The sequence below is a fragment of the Glossina fuscipes genome, unplaced genomic scaffold, assembly GCF_014805625.2.
Source record: "Glossina fuscipes isolate IAEA_lab_2018 unplaced genomic scaffold, Yale_Gfus_2 204, whole genome shotgun sequence".
In the NCBI taxonomy this organism is placed as follows: Eukaryota; Metazoa; Arthropoda; class Insecta; order Diptera; family Glossinidae; genus Glossina; species Glossina fuscipes.
The window spans coordinates 1,222,100-1,247,865 of NW_023998547.1; the positions used below are offsets into that span (position 1 = coordinate 1,222,100).

The 25,766-nt window shown below is 33.8% G+C and overlaps 1 protein-coding gene and 1 non-coding gene across 2 annotated transcripts; one reads left to right on the top strand and one right to left on the bottom strand.

The window, feature by feature from the left end:
• Positions 1 to 7,247: 7,247 nt before the first annotated feature.
• On the top strand, positions 7,248 to 10,953 carry LOC119642013 (trichohyalin). The gene has a single exon (XM_038040967.1). The coding sequence runs from the start codon at positions 8,436 to 8,438 to the stop codon at positions 9,945 to 9,947; it is 1,512 nt and encodes a 503-aa protein (XP_037896895.1). The 5' UTR covers positions 7,248 to 8,435; the 3' UTR covers positions 9,948 to 10,953.
• Positions 10,954 to 13,906: 2,953 nt separating this feature from the next.
• On the bottom strand, positions 13,907 to 13,999 carry Trnay-gua. Its single transcript has 2 exons — positions 13,963 to 13,999; positions 13,907 to 13,942 (listed from the first exon to the last, which is right to left on the bottom strand). It is a non-coding gene; the product is annotated as a tRNA-Tyr (tRNA).
• Between the last annotated feature and the right edge of the window lie 11,767 nt (positions 14,000 to 25,766).

The window sequence follows — 25,766 nt, forward strand, 5'->3', positions numbered from 1 at the left end:
GGATAACATTGATTATATGGAAAAAATAAAGACATTTGTTCGTCATTAGCATCAGTTTTTCTTTTACTTATTTCGCTGATTGAAAAAACCGAAGGAAAACACATTTGTTTCTTAATATAAAGTTAATTTTTTTTTTTTTCTTTTTCTATTCCTATTGGACTTTCGTTCCAATAAAAGAACTCAATTGTTAATTGCAGAACGAAGAAATAGAAATAAACTAACATTTCATGTCTACCATTAATAAATTATAATTAATTGCTGGGAGGTGCATTAGGCGTTACCACCAAAAAAAAAGAAAAGAGAGAAACCGAAAAGAAAACAACAAAAGAACATGAAATGTAAAAATGATTAACTTTTTATGGATTTTTTTTTTTTTTTGTTTGTATTAGATTTCAGGCGGCGGTGGTGCGCCTCGCATGCATGCCACTCGTTATATGGCTGGTCATCTATGTGTGGCCATCTAAATGGTTTTCTTAAAATAATAATTATTCCCATTTGAATGCAATAATTAATAGGAAAAAATCTAAATTTATAATTAATAAATAAGTAAATTACACTTAGGTCTATCTAAACGCAAACTCACAACTGAGTAATCGAATGCCACCGATCGCAGTGGTTTGATTTTGTCTTTTTTTTTTAATTTTTGCAACCTTTCTCTAATGACAATGAGAATGTGGACTAAAAGCAACTTTGTTTGCTTGCTTTCAAATAGACGAAGAGACGTGTGACGTCTAAACGCGTCAAGCGCCAAATGTAATGTAATGTCTATGTAATTATTTCTTACTACGTCCGAATAACTGAGACGGCCGGTAATGCGAAGCTTTTCCGATGTTATGAGGGATGCATTTTAAAGACGTTAAGATATTCAGAAATTTTTAAAAAGAAACAGTGTACACACGTATTACGTTTTTGAAAGTACGCACAATTCTGTTCAACTTTGTCAATAGAAAAAAACTCAAAGCCTATCCATTGATCAAATTGCGAAGTGTCCTCTTTGAAAATCATTAACTACGATTACTACGTTTGCGGCCTTTGCCAGACGAGTACAGCGGACAGTTTGTAGCTTGAATGCTTTGAGTTCATGAAAAGTGACCAGTGGCATAAAAAAACTCTTTTTTTATGCTAGAAAATAGGTTGAAAATGCGATGGGTAGCCAAGCACTTGTTTTTAAAGAAAGTTCATCTGTTCCAGATCATCTCAAATCGAATATTTTTTTACACGCAAAAAAGAAAAGAAAGAAAGGAAATGCTTCGAAATGACTAATGAGCGAAATACTTGAACAGACACATATGTAAGAAACATCGCGTGCCAATATGCTTGGGCGTCCTTGATTAATTATCTATAATCAAGTTGAGTTCAGAGTCAGATCCTCGCACTCACTAAGACTTTATGTTTCGTAGAGATTTACAATGAAACCAGGGAAGTAAAGAACAATATTTAGAGTTAAAATATCGCACGAATTTCATTAATTCTATCCATATTAATAAGACGATCCAGAATTACATTTAGGCAGAATACATAGACATATGAGGTACTTTAAAAAAAAAAAAAAAAAAACAAAGACCACTTTATTTCAATACATCAATATATATTCGGTGCTCTTCAAAGTAATCTCCCTCTCAGCGCTTTTTCCAATCCTCGAAGCACTTCTAATGTGCGCCTTGAGCTCGTCTAGCGATGCGGTCTTTACCTCCTTAGTCGTGGCAAAACTCCGTTCTCTCATGGGTCTTTTCAATTTTGGGAAAAAGAAAACGTCGCACGGGCCAAGCCCGATGCATACGGCGGCTGGGGCTTGGTTACGATGTTGTTCTTGGACAGAAAAATTACGAAAAACCAATGATGCGAAACAGACTTTGCGGCCCCACGGCAAGCCCGACATTACTGATAAGCTTTTCAGTTAACAAAATTGAATATGAAATCGCGTCTTGCTTGCTATCCAGTCGTTTTAAATCATATATCATTTTTCTTGTGTTGTTGGGTTGATAACAAAGATTTCTCGATTTTACTTCATCCTCTCATTTTCATTGGCAGATCCTAACTATAAGTAATTAATAGTTAGGTGTAGAGAGCTTAGCGATTAGTTTCCGTAATTTTCGTCTTTAACTTACTAATATTTTTATGAGGATTTTGTTACAAAAATTCTGTTTCCTGTTATAAAATTCCAATGGGAATAATTTTGAATTGTTTTTGTCTTTCTTTTTATTTCTTTTCGTATTACTTGGAATGTGTATGATCATCAAGATATTCATGATTTGTATTTCATGCTGTTTAAGCTGCCGTTGATGATGGTTCATCAAATGAATGAAGTGTGTCTTGTTTACTAGTTAGTTAGCTACCGATCTTTGTTGTTTGGTCAGATGGTTCTTTTTTCTGTCTTTTTTTTTTCTTTTTCTGTTTATTGATTTTGGTATGAACACGAACACGAACATATGTGCACATATATATATACATATGTGTGTAATGTGTGCATATATATATTTGTGTATATGCGTGTGTGTTTAATAGATCAGTCAATAATACTCCGGACTACGTACGATTTTCTTCTTTTCTTTTTCGCAAAGTTCGACTTGGTTCTGTTTACATTATCTCCTCTCTATCTCAAAAGCGATGCATTCTGCTTAAATCTTCTATTACATCTAGACGCCTTTTTGAGAGTATTACTCTTGTTTTTGTTGAAACCTCAAACCTTCAAAATGCACGTCAGCTTCCGCAACGACCTTATCATTTGATCTACTACCCTGCCTCAAGGTTTTTCAAATATGTAAGCAGACATTGGCCGCGCGGAACGGCTTTTGGAAAGTGCAGTGAGTGAGACAGCGAACCGATCTTCGCCGTCTTGCAAACTTTTTCAGCGCCCCGACCTAATAACTCTTTGAACTTTTCATTTCACTATACTACTATAATTTTTCTATTGGTTTCAAAATAGCCAAAAATTTCTCGTAAACAAATCGAATAGAAATAACATGAAATCACGGTCGGGACTTTACAAAAATAATCGGTATTTGTTTTTAATAGAGACGATATTTGCCCGTTAATCCCGAGAATTATTGACCGATGTGTTAACACAGTAGTACTCGTCTTCTTCAAGAATTGTTATTCCTTCTGTTGTCATTCGGTGATGATAAAAATACATGAAATAAAACAAAAAAAGAAAAAAATTTGCTGACAACTCAAAAAGTAGATACACGGTGGGTACATAACCTAACAAGAGTACCCTTGTCAATTGTTGAGGAATCTCAAAGAAAACAGTAGTGGCTAAAATAACAAAACAGCAAGAACACTTGGGCGAAACAGGGAGAGGGAAGTTATCATCATTATCATTATCATCATCATCATCATCATCATCATCATCATCGTCATCGTTAGTAGTAAGTGAAAGCAATCAGAAGTTAAAAAAAATTTTAAATGTTATATATGTAGAAGAGAGTACATATATACATATATATATATATATATACGTTTACTAACTATATTGGTTTACATTGAATTGTATAGGTGTATGCGTATGTCATCACTGTGGAAAAAAACAATTCGTTAAAAATCCTTGGGTTGAATGAAAGTCAAAGGCCTCTTTAAAGGCAGAGAGAATTGCGAATTGTTAGCGCGTGTTTGAATTTGATTTGCTTAAAAGCGCATAACATGCGATTGACATTACTGTCAGACCGATTGCCGAAACAAATAAAAGACACGCATACTGAAACACACATTCATGTAACTGCCTATATATATATATATATATATATATATATATATATATATATAAACATATGTGTGCATGTACACATACAAATAGCTTTTATTAGGGTACTCGTTGTATAGTTAACTTGAACATGCTATCTCTCTTCTTTTTTCACTTAACTGTTAGTTTGTTGTGGCATCTTTATATAAGCACCGCTACAATACCTAGGTATATTAACTTTGTCGTCTCGTTTGTAACGATTTCAAAACATTTACATGCAGGTATTTTTGTGAGCACGAGATATTAAGCCAATTCAGTTTGACTGCTTAAAATCTTATTAATGAAGCCACAGCTAGAGGGAGATTTACAAATTATTGGATATGTTGTCATCATCATTAATCATCATCAATCATCAATTTACGATATGAATTTAGTGCTAGTTTTGCCGGTATTTTATTTGCTATCATGCAATTAGAGGAAAATTTTGATTCGCATAGCGTAGAGGGTAAACGAGTTTCATGGTAAACATATTTTCAGTACTTCTCCTCCTAGTATGTATATATACATATATAAAGAGTGTGTTAGTATAGGCATGCGTGTGTATATGTGTGCGTGCGTGTGTGATATGCTCTTAATTTCTGTCAATTAATTTGAAAATCCTTGTATGATTTGATTTGACCACAAATATGCTAACAATGCCTTAACAAACCACCAATTAAATATTTGCTTTTCTCTCTAAGTTTTCAAAGAGTTAAAAAGTCTTACATACCGCCGACTTGTCTCATTCGCAATTACATGCAAGCACACGTATATAAACACCAACGATAAAATAAAAGGAAAAATGAATAAACACATTTATAACTACATACAAGAATTTACTTTGGAAAAAAATTTTTTCATTACTGTTTGCTACGACTAGTAAATGAACGCAAAATGAATTTCGGTACAATTAAAATAGAACAAGTAGGAATATTATAGTCGGACAAGATCGTGCATTAAATACCCTACAACCCTACCCTGTCTCACACTGTCTCTTCTTTTCAATATAGAACACAAAAATTATATCTTTTTTCTAAATGAAGGCATATTTTTCACATACGTATTTATGGGGAAGATGGCCCAAAACGGAACCCAATGTAGTAGAAGTCTAATCCCTACATCGGACAGGATCCAAAAATAGGCGTAGATGGTCTAAACTTTGTAGAGTTCATTTTTGTATGAAATTACTATAATATTATGGCCCAGTTTCGATCACCACATATTATTCTGCTCTACAAAGGATCAACTTACGTAAAAATCCTTATTTGAATAGGATCAAAAAGATAGGCCGAGATGATCTAAATTTGGCACAGTTAATTTTTTTATGTTAAATTGCTATTGTGATATAAGTTTCATCGGGAAGCATTGAAAATTATACCTTTTTGTCCTATGAACTTTAGTTTTCCTTATGTAAGAGGGGATTCAAAAATTGCCCCAGCTGGTCCAGAGTTTTCATACCAATTTAGAATGCCGAAATACTACTACTTAGCCACTTTTGCCGAGAAATTTCGAAAATTACCATATTTTTCAGAATAGGTCGTTGTATGGGTAATGGCCGAAAAAGTGGACCGATTCGAATCATTTCCAATGGCGTTCGTCTGCCGGTGAAAACACGTCACTTTACTAAATACCATCAAAGTGTTTCAAAAATTGAGACGGACAGACATGCTTAGATCAATTCAGATTATGTTTCTGGATCGATCGATCGGTGTAATAAAAGGCGTTCTATCTTAAGCCCTTCTGCGTGTTACATGTGGCCACATTAATTTAATATACCCTGTATCACAAGTGGTGTAGGGTATAAAAACGAAAAACTTCAACAAAAATAAGAAGAAGAAAACAATAATGCAATCTATATTAGCCTAAAACTATATTCAATGAGTGAGTAACACATTCTTGCAAACATTTTCGTTCACTGCGAAAAATGACTCCAACGACGATGATGATAGCCTTTGTTCTATTTGCACAGCCATACGCACGCACACATAGACGAGAATATTTTATTATTACCTTTATGCAATCCAACGATAATGCGAAAAAAAAGAGGAAGAGTGTAATAGACTTATGAAATAAATTTTAATTATTGATGCTCTTTGCGTAAAGGGTAATCACTTTTATGTTCACTAATTTTAAAAAATCTACATAAATATAATGTATGTAGGAAATAATATATATATATATATGTATATATATACATACATGAGAATTGCGCTTTACAATGCCGTAAAGTAAATAAGAAAACGAAAAAATAAAAGCAAAACAAGAAAAAAGAAAAGTAAAACAATTATGTTCAGATTAGAGTGAATTTTTGATACCCAGCAGTGTGCGTTAACCAACTAGAATTACTAAGTATTTATATTAAATTTTCGACTGCCTCTAGCAATGCAATATACTGCATGAGGTTGTGGATTACTATCTAATTTCAAGATTATAAGTTATTTAGATAGTTGTTGTATTTACTTCAAAACAGATCGGGCGGACTCTTTTCATTACCAATGCTCTATGGATTTCTAGTAGGCGCGTGCAATAAATTCTTAAACTATTATTTACCAAAAACCGATTGGGATCCCCGCGACCGTTTTCGCAGTTTATGTCTATAGCTGCTAGCAGAGAGTGTATATGCCGGGCATCAACTTTTTCTCTCCATTTTCTTGACCGCAGGTGTTTCATCAGCTTCTCATTGCGAGCGGCGGGGTTAGGAAGGAATAAGAGTACACTTTGTAGAATTTTTTTGAACATTGTAAACGGAAATAAAAATCTAATCTTCCAATGATGATAGTAGCGTAATAGGCTAATATAATAAATCATTTTCCAAAAAAAAAAGAAGAAAAATTTATTATTTAACAGTTACGGATTACTTAGTTGTGCGGCTTATATGAAAGCAAAATTAATTTGAATTTTTATTGCGTGTACCTAAAGTAATGAAACGAATTTAAATCAATGACTTCCTGTAATAGAGTAAGCATCAAGACGCATTCAAGAACAATAAAATAAACATTCTAACGAAGTATGCATTACTTTCGCACAGTAACTCTCTTATGCCCAACGCAAAGCTCGCGGATATAATAGCTTCGTGACTTTATCCGTAGCATCCTCAAAAGCGTATACAATTTATACTAGTACTGTGATAAGGGGTTAGTGTAAAGATTCACATTTATTCAAATCGCATCAACTTATGCAAACGAGCGGTTTTCAAATGCCGGGACTCTGCTATCTTTTAAAGAAAACTTAATGCCACGAATCAACAAGAGATGAGTTACTATGCTACTATTGATTTCCTGAATTATCATTAAGTTCTGATCACATTGTCAAAAAAATGCTGAAATTAACCTGTTAGATAAGTCCAGAAAAGAACTTTGAGCTACTGATACTTATATCATTTATTTGGAATCGAAAGCCGACAACGACCTTTTGGGATATGCTTTAAAATTTGAAATTTGCGTGGCTTTCAAATGTTCTGAGAATCATCTCATGATGATATTGATAGGTAATAGGTCGTCTATCACGTTTGGATGTGCTTAAATATGTTATAAATTCTTTAGTTAAAAATTCGATTAAATGAAAGATTTATGGATTTCATAACGAACATTAATAAATGTTATTACATTTACTGCAGTTCCTGCAATAACCAGAATCCGCAATAGTAGCCGAGTGGGGTAGGAATAGTGACCACCAAGTCGATTTTCGCGAGTTCAAATCTTAGTGCGGTAGAGTTTACTTTGGTCGTAACTCGAGTAAAGGCCCTTAACGATTGGGCACATACCGTCAGGGTAACGGCAATCTCCGCATCCCTTTGATTTTTTTCACTTCTTCAATATCAAGTATTGAATAACATTATATGATGAAATTATATCGAAATCTTCGCTTGATTCAATATTATTTCCCTTCTCGGCTGGAGTTAGTGTAAGTTAATCGTGTTCATTTTCGAATCTGACCTAACATTCTCATAAGAACAGGCGCGTTAAATGCTGGCTTTCTGGTCCCGTTTCAATCTTGCTTGCTCCCCGTTCTCTTTCCTGTTGGCTTAATACAAGAGATCCTAAGAAAAAAAATGAAGAACAAGCGCAAAGAACTGTAATGAAAATTGGAATATCTAGCTTTATAGAGAACTAAAAAAGTTGACAGTTAAAAGTCTGACAAATAGTGATAGACTTTCTGCTCTTTGTGGGCTTTTAGTGCTCTATATATATATATATCTAAAATTTATTCTTCGCTTTTTGTTGTCTTTTATTTTCCTACTTCGGGAATTCCTACAGCCAGATAGACCATAGTTAAGTGAATCCTACGTAGGTGGTTAGTAGTGCTATTCCATATCACACTAGGCTAGGACTAGGTTTACGGAGATCCAAGCCTGGTGGGATTACAATATATTCCCATTTAATATTTTCTACAGTCAAGAAAACAAAGAAAAAAAAGAAATTCAACAAAACATTCAGACAATTTTCATATTCTGGCTGTTAAGAAATATATACTTTTGGTTTTCGTACCATATAGGAAACTCTCTTGTCCGTAAAATAAAATTTTCATAGCTCAGTGTCAAAAAAGATACACATTGAATAAAACTTTTTTTGAAAATGTTTTAATTTATTTTTTGAAAGAATTTCTCAATTTTCATACAATTTGCTAAGACTTGATAAAATAATTCAGTTAAAGAAAAGCAGATACTTATATATAAGAAAATATTGTGAAAAAGCCTTCGAGTCTACAAAATTCCAATATGGATGAAGAAAACCAATTAAAATATCATCATGAGTTTATAGTAAGCAGTGATCGTAAAAGTTTGTTTACGCAAATTAAAAATTTGGTCGCTCGAGCCCAGGACATAGCCAATAGGGAACTTAGTGAGCGACGCATTGCATTGCAAAAATTAATCGAATATGAAGATAAAATCTATGAAGAAGAATTTGCCCGTAAGGTGAAGTCACGTATTGACGAGGACATTAAAGAGCGTAAGGATGCTTTGCTAAAGATTAAGGAGGAAAGCGCTAAACATGAGCTGGAATTTTTGAAATCGAAACGTATACAACAGTATATGAATAGTTGCTACGAGATACGAGAAGCGCTGCGTCGTCAAGAAATGCAAAATGTTAAGATATGCCAGCTAGAGCAGATCGTAGAAAAGGAACGAGCTATTAAACGCGAACGTGATTTAGAGAAATATTGGCGAAATGTACAAAAAGCTAGACTCGATCGAGAGGATCATCTGCTACGGGAGGAGAGTTGTCTGAAGAAAGCTTTAGCCAAAGATATTACTGATACATTGAATATACAAATGGAAGAGCGTGAAGAGAAACGTGAGGAAGTACGTCAAGAGAAACTCGAAGAGAAGAGAAAGTTGGACACATTACTGGAAGAAATACGTTTGGAAGAGTTTGACAAGAGATTACAAGGCACACCTCTCAAAACTCTCGAATATCGTAAAGATTTATTGGATATGATTGCTGAAAATAAGGCGCGAAAGGAGAAAGAAGACCGAGAAGCAGTTGAATATCACTGTAAAATGATAGAAGAAATTCAACGTTTGGAAGCTGAAGACATTTTGGCTGCACACGAACGTAAACAGGCGTTCTATAAGGCCACCATTGAGTATATCGCTTATGTGAAACGCATGAAACAATTAGAAGAGCAACAAGAACGCATGTACAATGATCGTATCGATGATCTGAGCAGCGTGGACACGTGCACAAAGAGTAATATAAAGCGCGAAAGAGAGCGAAAAGCGAGACTTGCCGAAGCTTGTTATGCCGAGTTGCGTAAACAAATTTGCGAACAATACGAGAGACGTTTACGCGACGAAGCTGAACACCGCGAATGCAAAATGATGGAAAATCGTTTCGCGCATGAAGAAATTACACGCGAACAGATATTAGAACAACGTCGAAAGAATCGGATCGCCTTAGATCAACAAATTGCACAACTCAAGCGCATACGTGAAGATGAGGAGGCGAAATTCAGCAAAGATGTTAAGCGGGCTAGCAACGATCCGGAATTTTGTGCGGAATTGGCTGAACAGTACATTAAGGCCGGCACTGATTATTTAGATCCCCATCCCAATTGGCGAATATTGGCTTGTCCCACTAAAACCTATATACCGAAACCACCAGCAAATGATTTAACGGAACTAACTGGTCACGGCGACACATGTATCGTTCCATGTGGCTGCGAGGCTCGGGCAAAAATGAACTGCCTACCCAAACAGCTTGATGGTAGAGGTGATCAGGTCAAATAAAATCAAAAAAAAAAATAAAAAAAATATGTAGTCGGTTTTTTTTCCCCCTATTTAGAATCCCTTTGTATTATCGTATCATCTTTTTTATGCCATAATCTAATTAAATCATTGAAGTTTTTTTCCAAATTTTCTAATAGTAAGTGTTGTTGCTAATATTCGATTACGATCAAGTTATTTAAACTACTCGAAAGAGATTAAAGCGAAGTGAATATTAAGACACTAATGTATTAATAGTTATTCATCATATCAGCCAGAAGCCTGGTATATTACCATACCTTAAAGTTATAAATTTTGTTTTAAGCCAATAGCTAACACTAAGCGAATGTCAAGAGCATAAGAGACTGTAATCTAAAGAATTTAACTCAATGACACACTGCTCTCCTTATATGGTTGGATTTGTGTATTAAGTAAAAAAAAAACAAAAAAAAATGAAAAAAAAAAATCGCTTAAAATGCAGACTCACGCATATATGATAGTAACAATTGTGGTTCAATCGTCTCTTCCCTGCTAGACCCTAATGCCGAATACCGCAATACTTCAGAACAAATTTGTATTCGTCACATAACAGCAGCCAAGTTAACAACGCTTTGACAAGTAAAGTCATCTCATTATCAGAAGGCAAAAGTAAGAATACCGAAGCTTTGAAAATGGTGGATAAACCACCACCACCACCACCACCAAAGTAAATGTAATTATCACCAGCTCAGCTCAGCTCAGCTCAGCTCAGCTCAGCTCAGCTGCAGAGTCGTCAGATATGAATAATAAAAGCTAAGCTGATTGTAATAGCAGACACTTGGCCTCTCTCGTCAGTGCATAAAAACAACCATCATAGGGTATCAATTAACAACAAAGCAGATAGATAGCAAATAACAAATACATGACGCAGTCTTTGCAAACATCGTTCATGACTATAAACAGAGTCTGAGAGAAGGAGGACACGAGATATATAAGTAAAAAAGAAAATGAAATTAAAAACCTTCACTTTCAATATGACCACAAAGGACACCAACCAAGAATAACTGCCTATAGTTCTAGACACAACAGCATCTAGGTTATATGATGTACGAGTAAATGTGGTAACAAACACCATACTCATCCATTACCACAATATATTCTAAGCGATCATACAGCCCCGAACATATGTATGTATTCGCTAGGCGAATATATTCCCTACGGGAACGAAGAGAATTTTCAAAATTTTATAAAAAAAGAAATTTATTTATTTAATTCGAAATTAGTTCTCCCTATAAAAAGTTTGACAGTTTTTTTTTTTTCTTTAATTGGTTGAGGAGCAAAAAAAAAAAGAAGTAGCGAAATTAGTTACATTATTGTAGCGCTTCAGGAAAATGGTTAATAATGCTTTTAGATAAGTCGCAAGGAATGCTCTTATAAATCTTTTTAATAATTATTTATATTTTCCATATGTGGAAGTGTGGGGCTATTTATGTGTTCACGGCTGTATATACTTAAGTATATATATATGTATGTATATATCTATATATATATATATGTAGACAAGGCATGGCATGCTATTCTCATATATATATATATATATATATATATATATATATTTTTATAACATATAAATATATATGGACCAGGGGACGTTACATTTATGGTTTTCGTTTATTTTTAGCGTGTCATTTAATGCTTATAAATTCACATGGTTTAATTCGACGAAATATGCTTATGGTTTGAAAAATAGCAAAAACAAAAAAAGAAAAAAAAAAAAACGAAAAAAACGAAAAAGACGAAAAGGAGAAAGAAGAAACAGACTAAAACTCTACACAGTTTAGTGCAACAATAACATATAGATACTGGCTATACACATGAGACACACAATACAGGATGATTGCCTTTCAGAGCGTTGTCCAGAAAGTTGAGATTTGCCATTAAAATGATTTTTTTTTTTTTTGTTTGTTTTTACATTTACTCTATGCTATCAAATGTATCTTTAGAAGGAAAATAAGCCAGATTTTTAGTGCCATATTATGAGGATTAGTGTGATGCTGCGTATGGATGACAAACAAGAATTTTAATGGATCTCGACATTTACGTTCAATACTAACAAAAAATTTAAAACACATTTATGAATACTTTATTTAGCAAGAATCCATCTATAAGATGAGAGAATGTACAAACAGCAAAAAAAGAAAAAAAGAAACAAAACCAAAGAGAGTAGCTTGAATCGGAATGAGGTCGCAACCATCTACAGATCTAATATTTTCGCAGCGTTATTAAAACGAGATATAGAAGCGATCCCTCTGTCTTCTATTTTACATTTATTGCAGTACACGTATCGATATAGTATAGAAGAGATTACAAACTAAGCTAAAGCTTTGATGCGCAGAAGTTTCGTTTATTTTGGTTTTCCAAAAAAAATTTATTATCAGTCCAAGTGCAGAATTGTCCGCCGTTCTTAGCTGCTCGTGAAACGATGGCTCTGTTGTGTAGAAATTTTTCTAATGATTTCAAATGGGGCTTCTCTCTCTCTCTCTCTCTCTCTAATTGAAATCCCGTAAAATTTCCTATTCTTTTATCAAATGCAGGAGCTGTTATAGAAATGCTTTCAATTCTAAGGATATTCATCATCGAACGGGTTTCTTCTTTGCTGGATCGAATATTTTTACTATCGAATATTGAAAGTTAATTTTTTAATTCGAGAGTTTGGCTTCTTTCCATTTTTAAAAACGAATTGAAAGAAAACTCAAAAAATCTTTTTTATATTGTGCTTATCAAGAAGATATTATGGTATTAAAGAAGAAGCTGATCAAAAATCGGAAAGCAATGTTGAACTTAGATCAAGAGTACAATGATTGTTCAGCTGCAGATATTGCATTAACGGAATGGTACACACGCACACTCACAAGTTTAAAATTCGGTCTAAACTATTTCTTGAGTTGATCGTAGATATTCGTAGCCCTTTTCTATTACTAAATTCATGAGAGGCGCTTTCTCGTTCAAATCGTTTGTGTTTTCCTCATTAGAATAGATTTTTTCATATCTTCAACTTCTTAGCTTAATTCTCAAAATTGTGAGAAGAGAAATAGCAGACGAATTTATTTCTATTCGTTATTCGCTTTCTTAATCTGCAGACATTTCTAGGCGATAAGTTTTTAAGCTTGCCAATGCCATCATAACTGGTAAACTATTTAAGGGTTTGTAAAAAATTCCAATAATAAAATTTAAGAAATTCCAGCCCGATGCAAAATGCTGACCCTTCGAGTTGGACTCGAACCAACGACCATGGCCATTTATTTTTCACAATGACCATTGCTCCACCAACTGAGCTATCGAAGGTACTAAGCCCTTCGTAACTTTCTTAACTTATTTAGTTTAATAATATAGTTTAAGTATTCGACATTCTTTATTCCATCCTCATTGGGGCCCGCCCCAGTCGTCTGTTTCCCTAATCTGAGTTTCTTGTTATTTACTCTTACGATTTTTAAATCTTTCGAGAAACAATATTTTAAACTCAAAAGAGGATTAGTCCAGCAGGCTAATTTCATTCTTATAAAATATGAAACTTTCCAGTATATATATTCGATATACTTCAAAGCCTCACAGAGACGAAGATAGGTGCGGTTTCCACAATTCAACGTTATCTTAAAAAAAAAAAAAATTTACATTGAAAATTGTTATTGTGGTGTTATAGCTCCACACTATTACAAAACTATGATAAGAAAACCCATTGCTCGTTCCTATGACCAATTAGCGATCTCAAGGCCAAAATATTATTATTTCATTAAAGCATTAAACTAAGAAATAAATAAATGCCAACAAATTGTCTAAAAAGATCTATTTTAAAAATTGTCTAAACTGCTGCAATGGTGTTGGTGTTCTTAATACAAAAGATTACAAGTGTTTACGATAATGCAAATGAGCATTAAGCGAAAATGAGCATTAAGCAAAAGAGAAGAAACGGCAGATTAATTCAGCAAAATTTTATAAAAAAAGATTCCTTCGAGCCGGATTTGAACCAGCGACCTATGGATATCTTTGCTATTTGGTATCTCTACAGTCCACCGCTCTACCAACTGAGCTATCGAAGGTGTTGAAGACATTGACAATCCGTGCTTTACAATACTAGTAAACAAAAAGAAAAAACTTAAAAAAAAAACGTAATCTTAGATTTTTCGGTATTTAATACAAAGCAATTTATTTATAAACTATTTTTTAAGCTTAATACAAGGAAGAAATTTAAATACGAAAGATTTCTTTAAGAGGAATTTTTAAGAGCTCTTTGTTAGTTGACCTTGAAGTTATGCGAGGGTTAATTCTAGTTTGTATACAAGTTCAATGTTCAAAAACCTTTTTATTTTAAAATATATTTCGTTTATATGTATTTAATGTATGATTGTAGTTAAGTGTTTGTATTCAGCTAACTGTTGTCTATTGAATTCTGTGCAAACCTTTAAATGTTCCCGTTGTTTTTTCACTCACTCACATTGGTTCGAACAACCAACCATATATTTCGATGAAAGTTATTTAAAGTTTAACTAATATATATGAACACTGTGGCATGTCACAAGACAAAAGAAGAATTTCCCAATTGATTTGTTTCTTCTTATTAATGGCACAAGCTAGCTTGGAACAACATGCCTATGTTTGCTGTAGTTAACGGTTCAGTTCGTCCTTTTTCCTTCATAAGGTGACCAGAATTTTCTCTAAAGCAGAAGAGTTGATTTTTTATGTACGACTGGTACAAGGGTATGTTAAGTTCGTATATGTGTCTGAAAAACCCAGAAGATAGAAGCACATAGACTCACCCATTGGTATATCGAGCTAAGTTTGTCTGTCCATCTGTCCGTCTAGTTTTCTTCCGTTCAACCCATACATTTTGATGAAATTTGGTAGAACGACTCGTCTTAGTCCAAAGACAAACACACAACTTTGACACAACTTTTTCGGCCCCTTCCCCTAGAACACTTTATTTTGATAAGTCGTTAATTGCACAAGTATGGCGTACAGTAGCGTAAAGTATTTAATGGTGGGCTAAGTTCTACTATAGTATTTTGACTTGTCTTTATATGATAGAAAAATTAATTTAGTAAGAAAATCTAAAGGGAGACTGCAATAGTAAAGAGGAACTAATATTGCAATAAGAACAAGAGCAAGAACTACATGTTTTATGTCGACCACCAGGTTTTTTTGACACCAACAAACCCTTCAATACAAATTATAATTGTGCGGCTATGTATTTCACAACTTCTACTCGTATATAAATTACGCATACACCTACTTCCCTGTTTGCATAGAAAATAGGTTCCGCAACAACAACGCAAAGTTTCGAACGGAAAACCGAGAAAATCAGAAGCGAACATCAGGGCGCTTCGCAGACTGCGATAAGATAAGAGCGGCTTTAAAGATTATAAGAAGTTACGCTTAGAACGGAAAAAGGGAACAAAAGTCTAGTGCGTGAGAATTTTAGTGAATCCTTTCCCAAGGGCTGGTGTTCTTTATTTGCAATTTGCGACGAAATTAAGTGTCTTGGAAAAATGAAAAAAAATTGTGGTTCAATTTAGGTCAAAATTTGAAAAATCCAACATATTTTTATATCACTTTTATGCATGTGCACATGGGCAAGACCTCACAATGTGTAGAAACCAGCGAAATGTCGATTAAAATCACTATTCTGTACAATTTCTTAAAGTTAGACGATAGGTACAGATAAGCCAATCTAAAAATTGTGGGCAAATCCTTTTGCCAATTCATCTCGATTTTGAAACTTAACGACACAAAAAGGAAAAGTTTAAGAGAAAAATGTATTCATATTTCACCTTGAGCTCATATTCAGATCAGAGCAAAGAGAGGGGATCAACTCTGCTGATCAAGAATAAATATAAATAACCGATCTATTTTTATCCATTTTCACACGTCTTCAGCGTGTACTCTCCCATCTATCGTGCAAATGAAGGGATGAGTGTATATTGCGTACAAGCAAAAAATATAAGAAAGACATGATAAGAAAATTTGCAAAAGAATCGTCGATAAGAAGTTTTTTAATTATTTGAATAATAAACTGTGAGAGACCTCGTTTCGTTCCTGTTCATAGTGACTTTTGCTTTACTAAGCTGGCTTTCAAGATTCAGCTATCAATTGGCAAAAGATCTTATCGCCCAATAAAACGTTTTCAACGTTAATTCTAATTTTTCCTTTTTTGTGTTCTATGTACATTTCATTCAATTATATGAACAACATCTTTATTAAAGTATTCAACTATAACATTTCCATTTGATTTCATTAAAAACACGCATCGCACTTCGCTTGGGCATGTAAGAAAATATATCTCTTTTTCTTTATATATATTTTAAATTTTTTTTTTTTTTTTTTTTTTGCGTAAATCTCACATGTAATTAACGCAAACGCCTCTTGTACAAGGCCACACCAAACCGCAAGACCAAATAAAACGGACTATATATCTATATATATATATATATATAGTAGTAACTGCAAGGTTTGTGCTTAAGGGCGAAAAAGCAAAAAAAAAAAAAAGGAATATAACGAAAAGAAGAAAGACTTGTAATTCATAGCACGCAAAAATCATTTTTTCCATACATACATACAATACTTTAACACTGATACAATATTAAAGATGTATATACACGTGTAGCGAAGGCGCCATAAAAGGATTTCTTTAGTTGCGTGTTAGTCTAGGACGACGCAGTGGGTAGGCTGCACTATGCATACTAAAGGTAAAAGCATCTCGTTGTCAGCACAATCAAGGTGTCTTAAGATATATAGAAAGGTATACATACATAAATATATAAATGTATAAAGGGTAAGCCAAGTAAGGCGTGTGTGAGTTAACAGAAACAAAAGAAAAAATATATATATATTGATGCCAAAGAGATTAACATTTTTATTATGGCTTCGAGTAAACCGAAAGCAATTGCTATTGAAGAAAATAGAAGAAAAGATAGGCGAGCACGTGAGCACGAAAACAAATGCATAGAAACAGTAGTTTTTTAAGGAAGCAAGAATATGATGATAAAAATCTCGAGGTTACTTAGAAGACCATAACAGCGAGAATGTAAACACTTGTGCTTGTATTCGACACAAATACAGGCGAAGATACGAAACACTTAAACTTAAACGAAATGCAGCCATGCAATGTTAACCTTTTAATAAAAAAAAAAATATTTAAAAAAAATCAAAAAAAAAAAACCGCATATTCCTTAGAATGTATTCGTATTTATGAAATACACCATAAATATCCAGAATCCGCAAAGTGTTCATAAATTTTATTAGCAATGTATGCCATCTATGACCGCATGATGCCTAATTATTGAAGACGTTATTTTCGCATTTCATGACTCGTTGATTCTTGATAGCACGTGTGGTATTAATCTCCGTTGAGCTATAATAATTCTATCAAAGTATAAGTATGCGACAGTGTTCTTATTATTATCATGAAAGGAAAATCAATTCTGAAGACTTTCAAAGGATTCTTTCTATCTGATCATCTTACTCTTGATACTAGATTATTGTTCAAAATCGATCTCGTACACTTTTCTTTCAAAATTAATGCCTTGGGTTGAATGACTCAAAACAATTATATAATGCTGTTAAATATCTGAATTTGATTATGATTTTGCTCAAGTCCTTCCGCCTAAATCGGCATTAGTTCATGTTCACTCGCTTAGACGAATATTGTAAGTACTGTCCACATAGGGGAAAATGTAACATAAGAGATTTCCTGAATAATCGTAGGCGGCATAAGTAATTTTGTTTCGATGCATTCATCATCATGAACAAGAGACAACGAGTTTTGTTGTTGTATTAAATATATATTTCATATTTTTTTTCTGCTCGTTATAGTTAGTAATCTATCCATAGGATATTTACCGAATCTGGTATGGAAAAAATATCGAGTGAACTTGATCAATTTTTTCCTATTTTTATGCACATGCTAATAGAATATAGGTGGAAATTTTTATCGCTATAGCTATTGTAGGATATAAGTGATGAGCAAAATATGTAAACTTTTGCTTTTGATGTCAGACATTTTCGCAATTTACGTTGTATCTTTGGTATGCCTTTTCACTGGCTAACTTGTCTGCAATAATGTTCTTGCCAAATTTCAAGCCGATAGCAGGCATCGCAATAACGGACAAAACGACTGACGGGCATGCTTAAGTCATATATAACATATGTGCTTTGTATGTGCTCTGTGAAACTTCCTTTTAAAGGGCAGCAAAATCAATGCATTATTGGTTGTAGGTCACATGTTTTTTGTTAAAGGCTTTCCTGGTCGGTGATTGCCTACATACAACGGACATTGATACGTTATTCACTTTTCAAATTGTCTTTTTTTTGTTCTTCAAGAAGAACCGTTTTTCCGTTATTTCTTAACCTACACATAAACACGAAACAAAAAGCAAGTGAGAAATTTATTTTTGGGACCGAATATCGCATACCCACCACTACGTTTTCCGCATTCTTTTATTTGGTACCCATACCGCTAGTATTATTTAGAAAAAAGTAATCGCGGTGTCTGTCATATTCATTTCCCCATCTTTAAGCACATAATATATCTCCATTCAAGGAGTGTACAAAATGAGTGTAAACATTGCTGCCTTACGGTAAATACGCTTAAAATCTCAAGAAAGTGAAAAAAACAGAAGTTAATCATTTCTTACTTCGTGTGGGCATGGCGGATGTTTTCCATTTCTGCACATAAGGAGTAGAGAGCCTCGTAAAGTAAATGTGGAAAATTTCAGTCTTTTAACTTTCATAATTTCCGAGGAACGAGTAAAAATTCAAAAATTTTTGACTTAAGCTTCGCTGCGCGCTCCCACTCCAACCGATTTGGACCATTTTCAATACTAACCTGCGTGCAGAACCTTTCAATGTTTCTACCAAATTTGAAGTCGATATTTTCATTTTTGGAACCAAGAGAGTGCCAACAACATCCACTAGATAGACACACAGACGGACAGTCATGACTAAATCAACTCAGAATTTCACGCTAATCAAGAATATATATAGTTTATAGGGTTTCTGAAGCTTTCGTTACACACATTATGGAAAAAAATAAAATGACTGTACCTTCATCTTACAAAGGTGGGTATAATTACTTAATGCTACACAAAATTATTATGAAATAATTCCTAAGCAAATGAAATTTTGCCATTTCGTAGATACTTCCTTTAAAATATAATTCGTTTTGTATTCCTGGAGGAAAAAATTAAATTATAGCTTCAATAGGAAAGCGAACGAAGCGTAATGCCTTAAGCAAGGCAGGCTTTATAGGAGCATCCCTATCCTTCTTACTAATAATTTAAAGTGGCTTAAGTAAGGGCATTCATAAATCCTTAATACCATTCATTTCCTCTCTATAGATGAGATTGCGTTGCAATTAAGTTGTAAATAAACACATGTATGAATATTTTATGGTTGCATCATAGCGGATATTAGATGTTTTTTAAAAATCATAAATTCATTTATAAGTTTTTATTTTTAACCTTTCTAGTTTTTTCAAGCTGTTATTCTGTTACTGCAACTATTTAAAGCTTAAGTACAACTAATATATCCAGGAGTTTAGAAAGTATTGAACCATTGATAAGCGAAAGAAATGTTTTTTTTTTTCATAAAAAAGCTTTAACGCCTTATCTATTATAATATGGGAAGTTTGATAGATCAGGCCGAAGAACATTTGCTAGCGTTGAAGGATAGAATTGTTCCCAAGAAATGTAAAACCTTGCGCCATTGGATAACCAGAAAGAACGTACTTCCTTCACTGCGATACTGTCGAGGTCACTTGATCATTGGACGTGTTCGAAACCGAGTATGAAGCGAGTGTTTGCCTTGCCAGCGACAGCATGTTTATTACATCGATGTAAGTCGTTCGGGCGGTCTCCATGGCAGCGTAAAGTTGAGAGTTGAGAAAAGTAGAAATCATACGATCACACAAATCAGGTGAACATGGCATGTGACTACTGATGAAAATATAATTTTTCGTTCAAAAAGTCACCCTCAACTGTGACTTTTTTGATCATCAATCAATGTATGGTGAGCGCAACTATTTAACTTCCATTAATTTCAATGATTATATTTAGGCTGACCTTTGCTGCACACACGTACAGTTTTGATGACATTTTCAATTATGACAGATTTCGATGAGTAAACATCGCCATCTTTTACGCCTTTAGCATCTTCTATGGGTTAGGCTCAATATTTCTTATATATCCTATGAAATGCATATAAATTTCATGATATTTTGTTGAGAATATTTTCTAATATAAACATGCACACAAATTAAAAAAAAAAAAAAAAAAAAAAAAAAAAACACAAAGATACGTACACGCTGACGAGATAATAAAATCACTTTTTTACAAGATTTTCCTCAAAGATGAGGAAAACCTCTAAACAACCAAACTGACAGGTGCAACAATGCTATGCAGAGCCTAGTATAGCGTAGCGTAGCATTGCATAGCATGGCAAAGTAAATGCAATGACAGAGACAGAGATGCAAAAAGGCCCCCGTTGGTTATTGTATTATTTCATATTAAAAATGTTAATGATGATGGCAACAACAAAACAACTCTAACGATATGCATAGGTATAAAAACATGCAAGCATAAAACAAAATGTTCTAAGCGTAATACACACAGGCACACATAAACATGTACATATAAACGCACATAGATACACGCTCACACACATGAACGGAACTTGTATCTAAAGCCAAATATCTAATGCCGGCATTGTTACCATTCTCAAGCATCAGTTGATTACCCTTGTTTTCCCCTTTTCTTCAATTTTTTTTCACTTATTCAGCTTTTCAAGCAGCAAATACTAACGAAAGGAATGTCATGGGCATGTCAGGGTTATAATTAAAAGAAAAGGAAAAAAAATAAGTAAACAAATAGAAAGGTACCTTGCAAACTTTAAAACGAATTTTGGATACCTTTCATTTCACGGCAATGCCTTAATAGTCGCACCATTTTGTGTTAATTAAAATTCCATCCCTGAAATTGTAAAAACCTCTTTTACATAAGTTTTTATCTACAGCCTTGCGAAAAACTTGATCAGCGTCTGTTATACGTTACTAAGGTGTAGATAGCCCACCAAGATAACCGACTTTGTTAAGGTATGTGTCTTCGCTAAAAATTTACTTGCTAAGTAACAATTTATTGCGAATTGAACAACAAAACTGTAAAATAAGTATTAAAATGAACTAATATTAGCAAACGTACACCTATAAAACGAACTAAGCCCTTAATAACGAACACAAAACCTAAAAAAACCAAGTTATTGCGTTTAAATCTCATGCAAATGCTAAATGAATGCAACGTCCAAATTGTGTTATGACAATTTTCAGAGACATTACCTGACTATAGATTTTTGATATGTCGTGAAAAGTGCTGAAACCTATCAGGAAAACATCATTTCATTACCATTTCCAGGGTTCATCATCGCCAAATTCGTCACAAATCTGCTCTCTCTCTATATACACAAGATACTAAATGCAAAATGTTGCTAATGAATGTTGATAATGAATATTGCTAATGAATGTTGCTAATGAATGTTGCTATGAATGTTGCTAATGAAATGTTCGATCTTGTATATGTGCGCGGGTGTGGATTCATATTTAGAAAAATGTGGAAAACTTAATAAAATGCTTATAACTTCTTAAGCAAATGCCTGCACATTTGCTTTCCGCTTTTAAACAGTCTAACCAATGATCACATCTATGTATTCCATAAAGTGTTGAGTAGAATCATTGCAAAATCACTTTATCAGAGCGATAATGAATTCAATTTGATGCAACGTAACATTCTACTATCGCAAACAAATGCCCTTAAGGTCTAATCTTAAAGATACATATACAATACAATAAAAAAACATTATGTATATAAAATCAAGCACTTCATTAGCAACAAAAACAAAAACATTATGTATATAAGATAGAAAGTTTCATTAGCAACATTCATTAGCAACATTATTGCAACAATTTGCATTTACTGTATGGAATGTGCTGTATGGAGAGGGCAAGCTTGGGGCGAATTTACTGGTGTTGGATCGGGGCCATGGTAATGAAATTAGGTTTTTCTTATAGGTTTTAATATCCTCTATGAAATTCGTTAAAAATTTGTACACCCACTTTGCACATTGTAACCTTTCGCCAATGCGAAATACATGCACTTTATGGTAAATAGCAGCAAAAAATGTTTTTTTTTTGCATTTTTTATAATATTTTTGTATGATTTCTTGCTTTATTTTTGCTCGCATTTCTATTATTGTGTAGTTTTTCTAATCATTTTGGTATTTTTTCGGGCAATTATCAATTACCTTAGCGGAGGCGCGAGCCATGTATGAAGATGGCCCACCTTTTAGCAAAGACAAAAACGTGGTCTCTGTACTGTGGGCTAACTTCACGCCAGTTATATATTGACAAAAGCTCAATTTCGTAATTTTTCAATATTGTCTCCGTGGGCTTGCTTTGGCTAGCTTTCTAATTTCATGTGTAAAACGGAACTAAAAGCGTGAAACCGACAAATGTGCTGCCTCTGACATAATGTCGCCGTAACTGACCATCGGGAGGGGATAGATAACCAGCTTAGAGGTAGACGTAAAATCACAGCCCTGTTGAAAAATGAGGAAATTATTCGTGAAGCACTCAAAAATGCCTAATAGTACAATGTGATCTTGTAACTTAAAACCGACGGTAGAGTTTTCTTTTTTTCAAGTCTCATACATAACTATTAGGCCTGTCGTTAGTATTAGGTCATACACTTACGATTCGTTGACAGTTGAGTTTCGCAGGAACTGTCGGCATTATCAGCGATCGACCGAAATCGCCATCCAACTGATAATGAAATACTTAACATCGTTGTTTTTATAAATTCGGCATAAATTGATCGGACGAAAAGCTTCAGGAAATCAATCTATTTCCTTAGGAAGCGTTTGATGCTTCGAATCACGATTTTAAGTGCCGATAAGCAGACGACCTTAGTTATCTTCTATAGGGAAATTGCTTAGTTATCATTATTATGTGAACAATGCGTACTGCGACTTAAAAGATCTCTGCCTCTCTAGTTGCTCACGTTGGAGGCATCTCGAAATAAGTGATCGCCGTTTTATCCAATCACTAAATACACTGTAACAATGCTTTTGGTAGTCAAGGGAAGAGTCAATTTCTAATGAACTACATACAGCTTTTGGTTTCTTAGATATATGAAAAAAAATCCTTTACCAGGAGCTATCGTTGTACACCTGAATGAAACTGACAAAGAACGGAAATTTACGTACGTGTGCACCGAGACAGTTTGCGAGTTGAAGTAAACCTTGTTCGGAAATTACAGGTTTCCCCTACCCCCGGTCTCATTAAAAGAAAAGAGGATCCGTCGTTCGAGTTTTAAATATATTGACATTAGCGACCAACTAATTTTTGTGTCCTCAGGAACACGAACTAATAACAGCTCAATGCCTTGCAGTTCTCATTTCGAACATAATGATATCATTTTATTCCCGTATACAAACCAGGCTGCGGGATCTTTGAGCTATTGAAAGTTCCCAAGATATATTGTTTATTATAGGGAAAAATTTACAACAAATTGTTTTTTCCAGCGATCCTCGTATTAATAATTCTTGTCATTTCCCAGAGAGCTTTCTGTTAGATGTTGCAAATGTTGTAAGCAAACTAACGCGACGTTATTTTCGTTCGTAGCATTTGCTTTAGTTAGAAATGTAGAGAATTTGATGTAATGTTACATGGACGACGACCTGCACAAATTCAATGAGTTTTAGGATTAATAACAGTGAGCTCTTAGTTAACGTCAGGTAAGTGAAATTGTGACAGCATTGCATGAAATTTGTTGCAAATGTTGCAAATTGCTCCAGAGGGAAAAAGCACATCACACTGTAGTACGCTTTACTATACCATAAACGTTATCATGTAAGCATTGATGGTGGTAGCGTCAATAGTGGCGGTACTTTTGCTTATATAATTGTTATTAAGTGCATCACCCAGTGAAATGATAAAAATCTCGAAAACTCACACTCATCTACTCACTTGTCGTTTATTTGATTATTAACTTTGCCTTGGCTGCTGTTGTCGTCGTCATTGTTGTTGTTGTTGCTGCTGTTGTTGTTAATGTTGTTGGTGTTGTAGATCAAAGTATATATATTTTTTCTTTTTTGTTGTTGTCTTTTTTTCATTTTTTTTTTTTGTTTTTTTTGTTTTTTTTTTTTGAAGCAACCTCTAAGGTTTGGTTGCTTGACTTTTTCAACTAAGGCCAATGCATGTATGCTTGTGCTGAGTACTTGCTTGTGCTCGCATACCTTTTGTACATGCACTTACATACTTACTTATAATTATGCGGAAATTTTTTTTTGTAGACGTATGTATGTATATATATTTAAACTTAAATATGTTCTATACACATATAAACTCGGTGTTCATTTATTTTCTCTAATGATAGAATTTAAATGTATTCATTCAATTCATGTGTGAGACGCCACACACGCATTTAATTATATATTTAATGATTTAATGAGTTTTACGTTTGCGTTAGTATGGGAGTTTAGTATTTGTACCGTTACCTATGCACGGCTGATTATTACTAGATTAGAAACAAACAAAGATCTCCAAAAGATTACAAAGTGCATTTAATAGGCGTAACAATTCTTGCATTAGAAAAACAAAGAAAAAAAAAAAATAAAATAACCAGCGGACAAATACATAAGTAATTACTGAAAGTATAGTAATTTGAACGCAACTTACCAATCTTTACTTATAATGTAAATATGTATATATGTACATATAGTACTAGATTCCTCTATACCCATCGGCTCAGTCGCCCCTATTTATTATAGGACTTTTCTACGGGATTACAAACATTTGCGATCTGATATATTATATAAGAAAAACAAACAAATTTTCATACTCTGTTAATACAGGATTCTCGAAGCTATTCATGATATGTTTTTCAACAATCACTATTCCATGTGGGATAGATAAATAGAAATTTAGACTCTATTGCTCCCTTCTATTTGAAACAAGAAGCCGTGTTTTCTCATCTATTGCCTGCCCGGCTGTTTATTGTACACGAACCCATTATTCGACAAAGTTGATCAAAAACACTGTCTTAGCAAACCAAATGAATGTAGAAAATTTATATGTGATGCGACTATTTACTAAACATGAAGAAGGCTTCTTCATAGCAGGAGTGTGTAGTTTTTAATTTTCGTATCACTTAAATTGGAATAAAAAAATAATAATATGACAATAAATTTGCTTCTGTAAGACAACTGTCTATATATGCTTTTTCCATGTCTTCCGTAAATAAGAAGAAAATTTTTGATGCTTTGCGACAAAGACAAAGCAGCGGAATATGCACACCATACCATATAACGTGTGTATATCATATATTCAATACGCTATGTACGAAACATACGAATAGTTGTTGTGGGATCATAGAGGATTTTTGCTTTCCTGGTACCAGTGTTGTTTTTGAAGGTTGAATTGCCTATGTAGTTTATAAGTGACGAGAGAAAACTCTTCTTTTTTCTTTAAGCAAATATGTTTTTAGTTCTGGATGCTTGCATGCATCCTTTTGCCGATCTGGTCCGTCCTCAATGCCAATTTGCGTCTAAGAACTCCCACACATTTTCGGATAGAGCATAGTGGTAGTTATATTCAGCATCACCTAGTAATTGTACGCTCTTTTCGAAAACTAATTCGCGAACTAATTCAATGTCCTTAAAGTAGACGCTCTCCTGTTAATTTTCTTTAATTCTTCTACGTAAGGAATTTTGTGCTCTTTTGATATCAAAAAAGCTTTAAGAATAATTTTCTTCTTCAATGCTATT

What these genes read in the sequence shown, in the direction of transcription:
- LOC119642013 (XM_038040967.1), top strand. Translation starts at nt 8,436, where the DNA reads ATGGATGAAGAAAACCAATTAAAATATCATCATGAGTTTATAGTAAGC.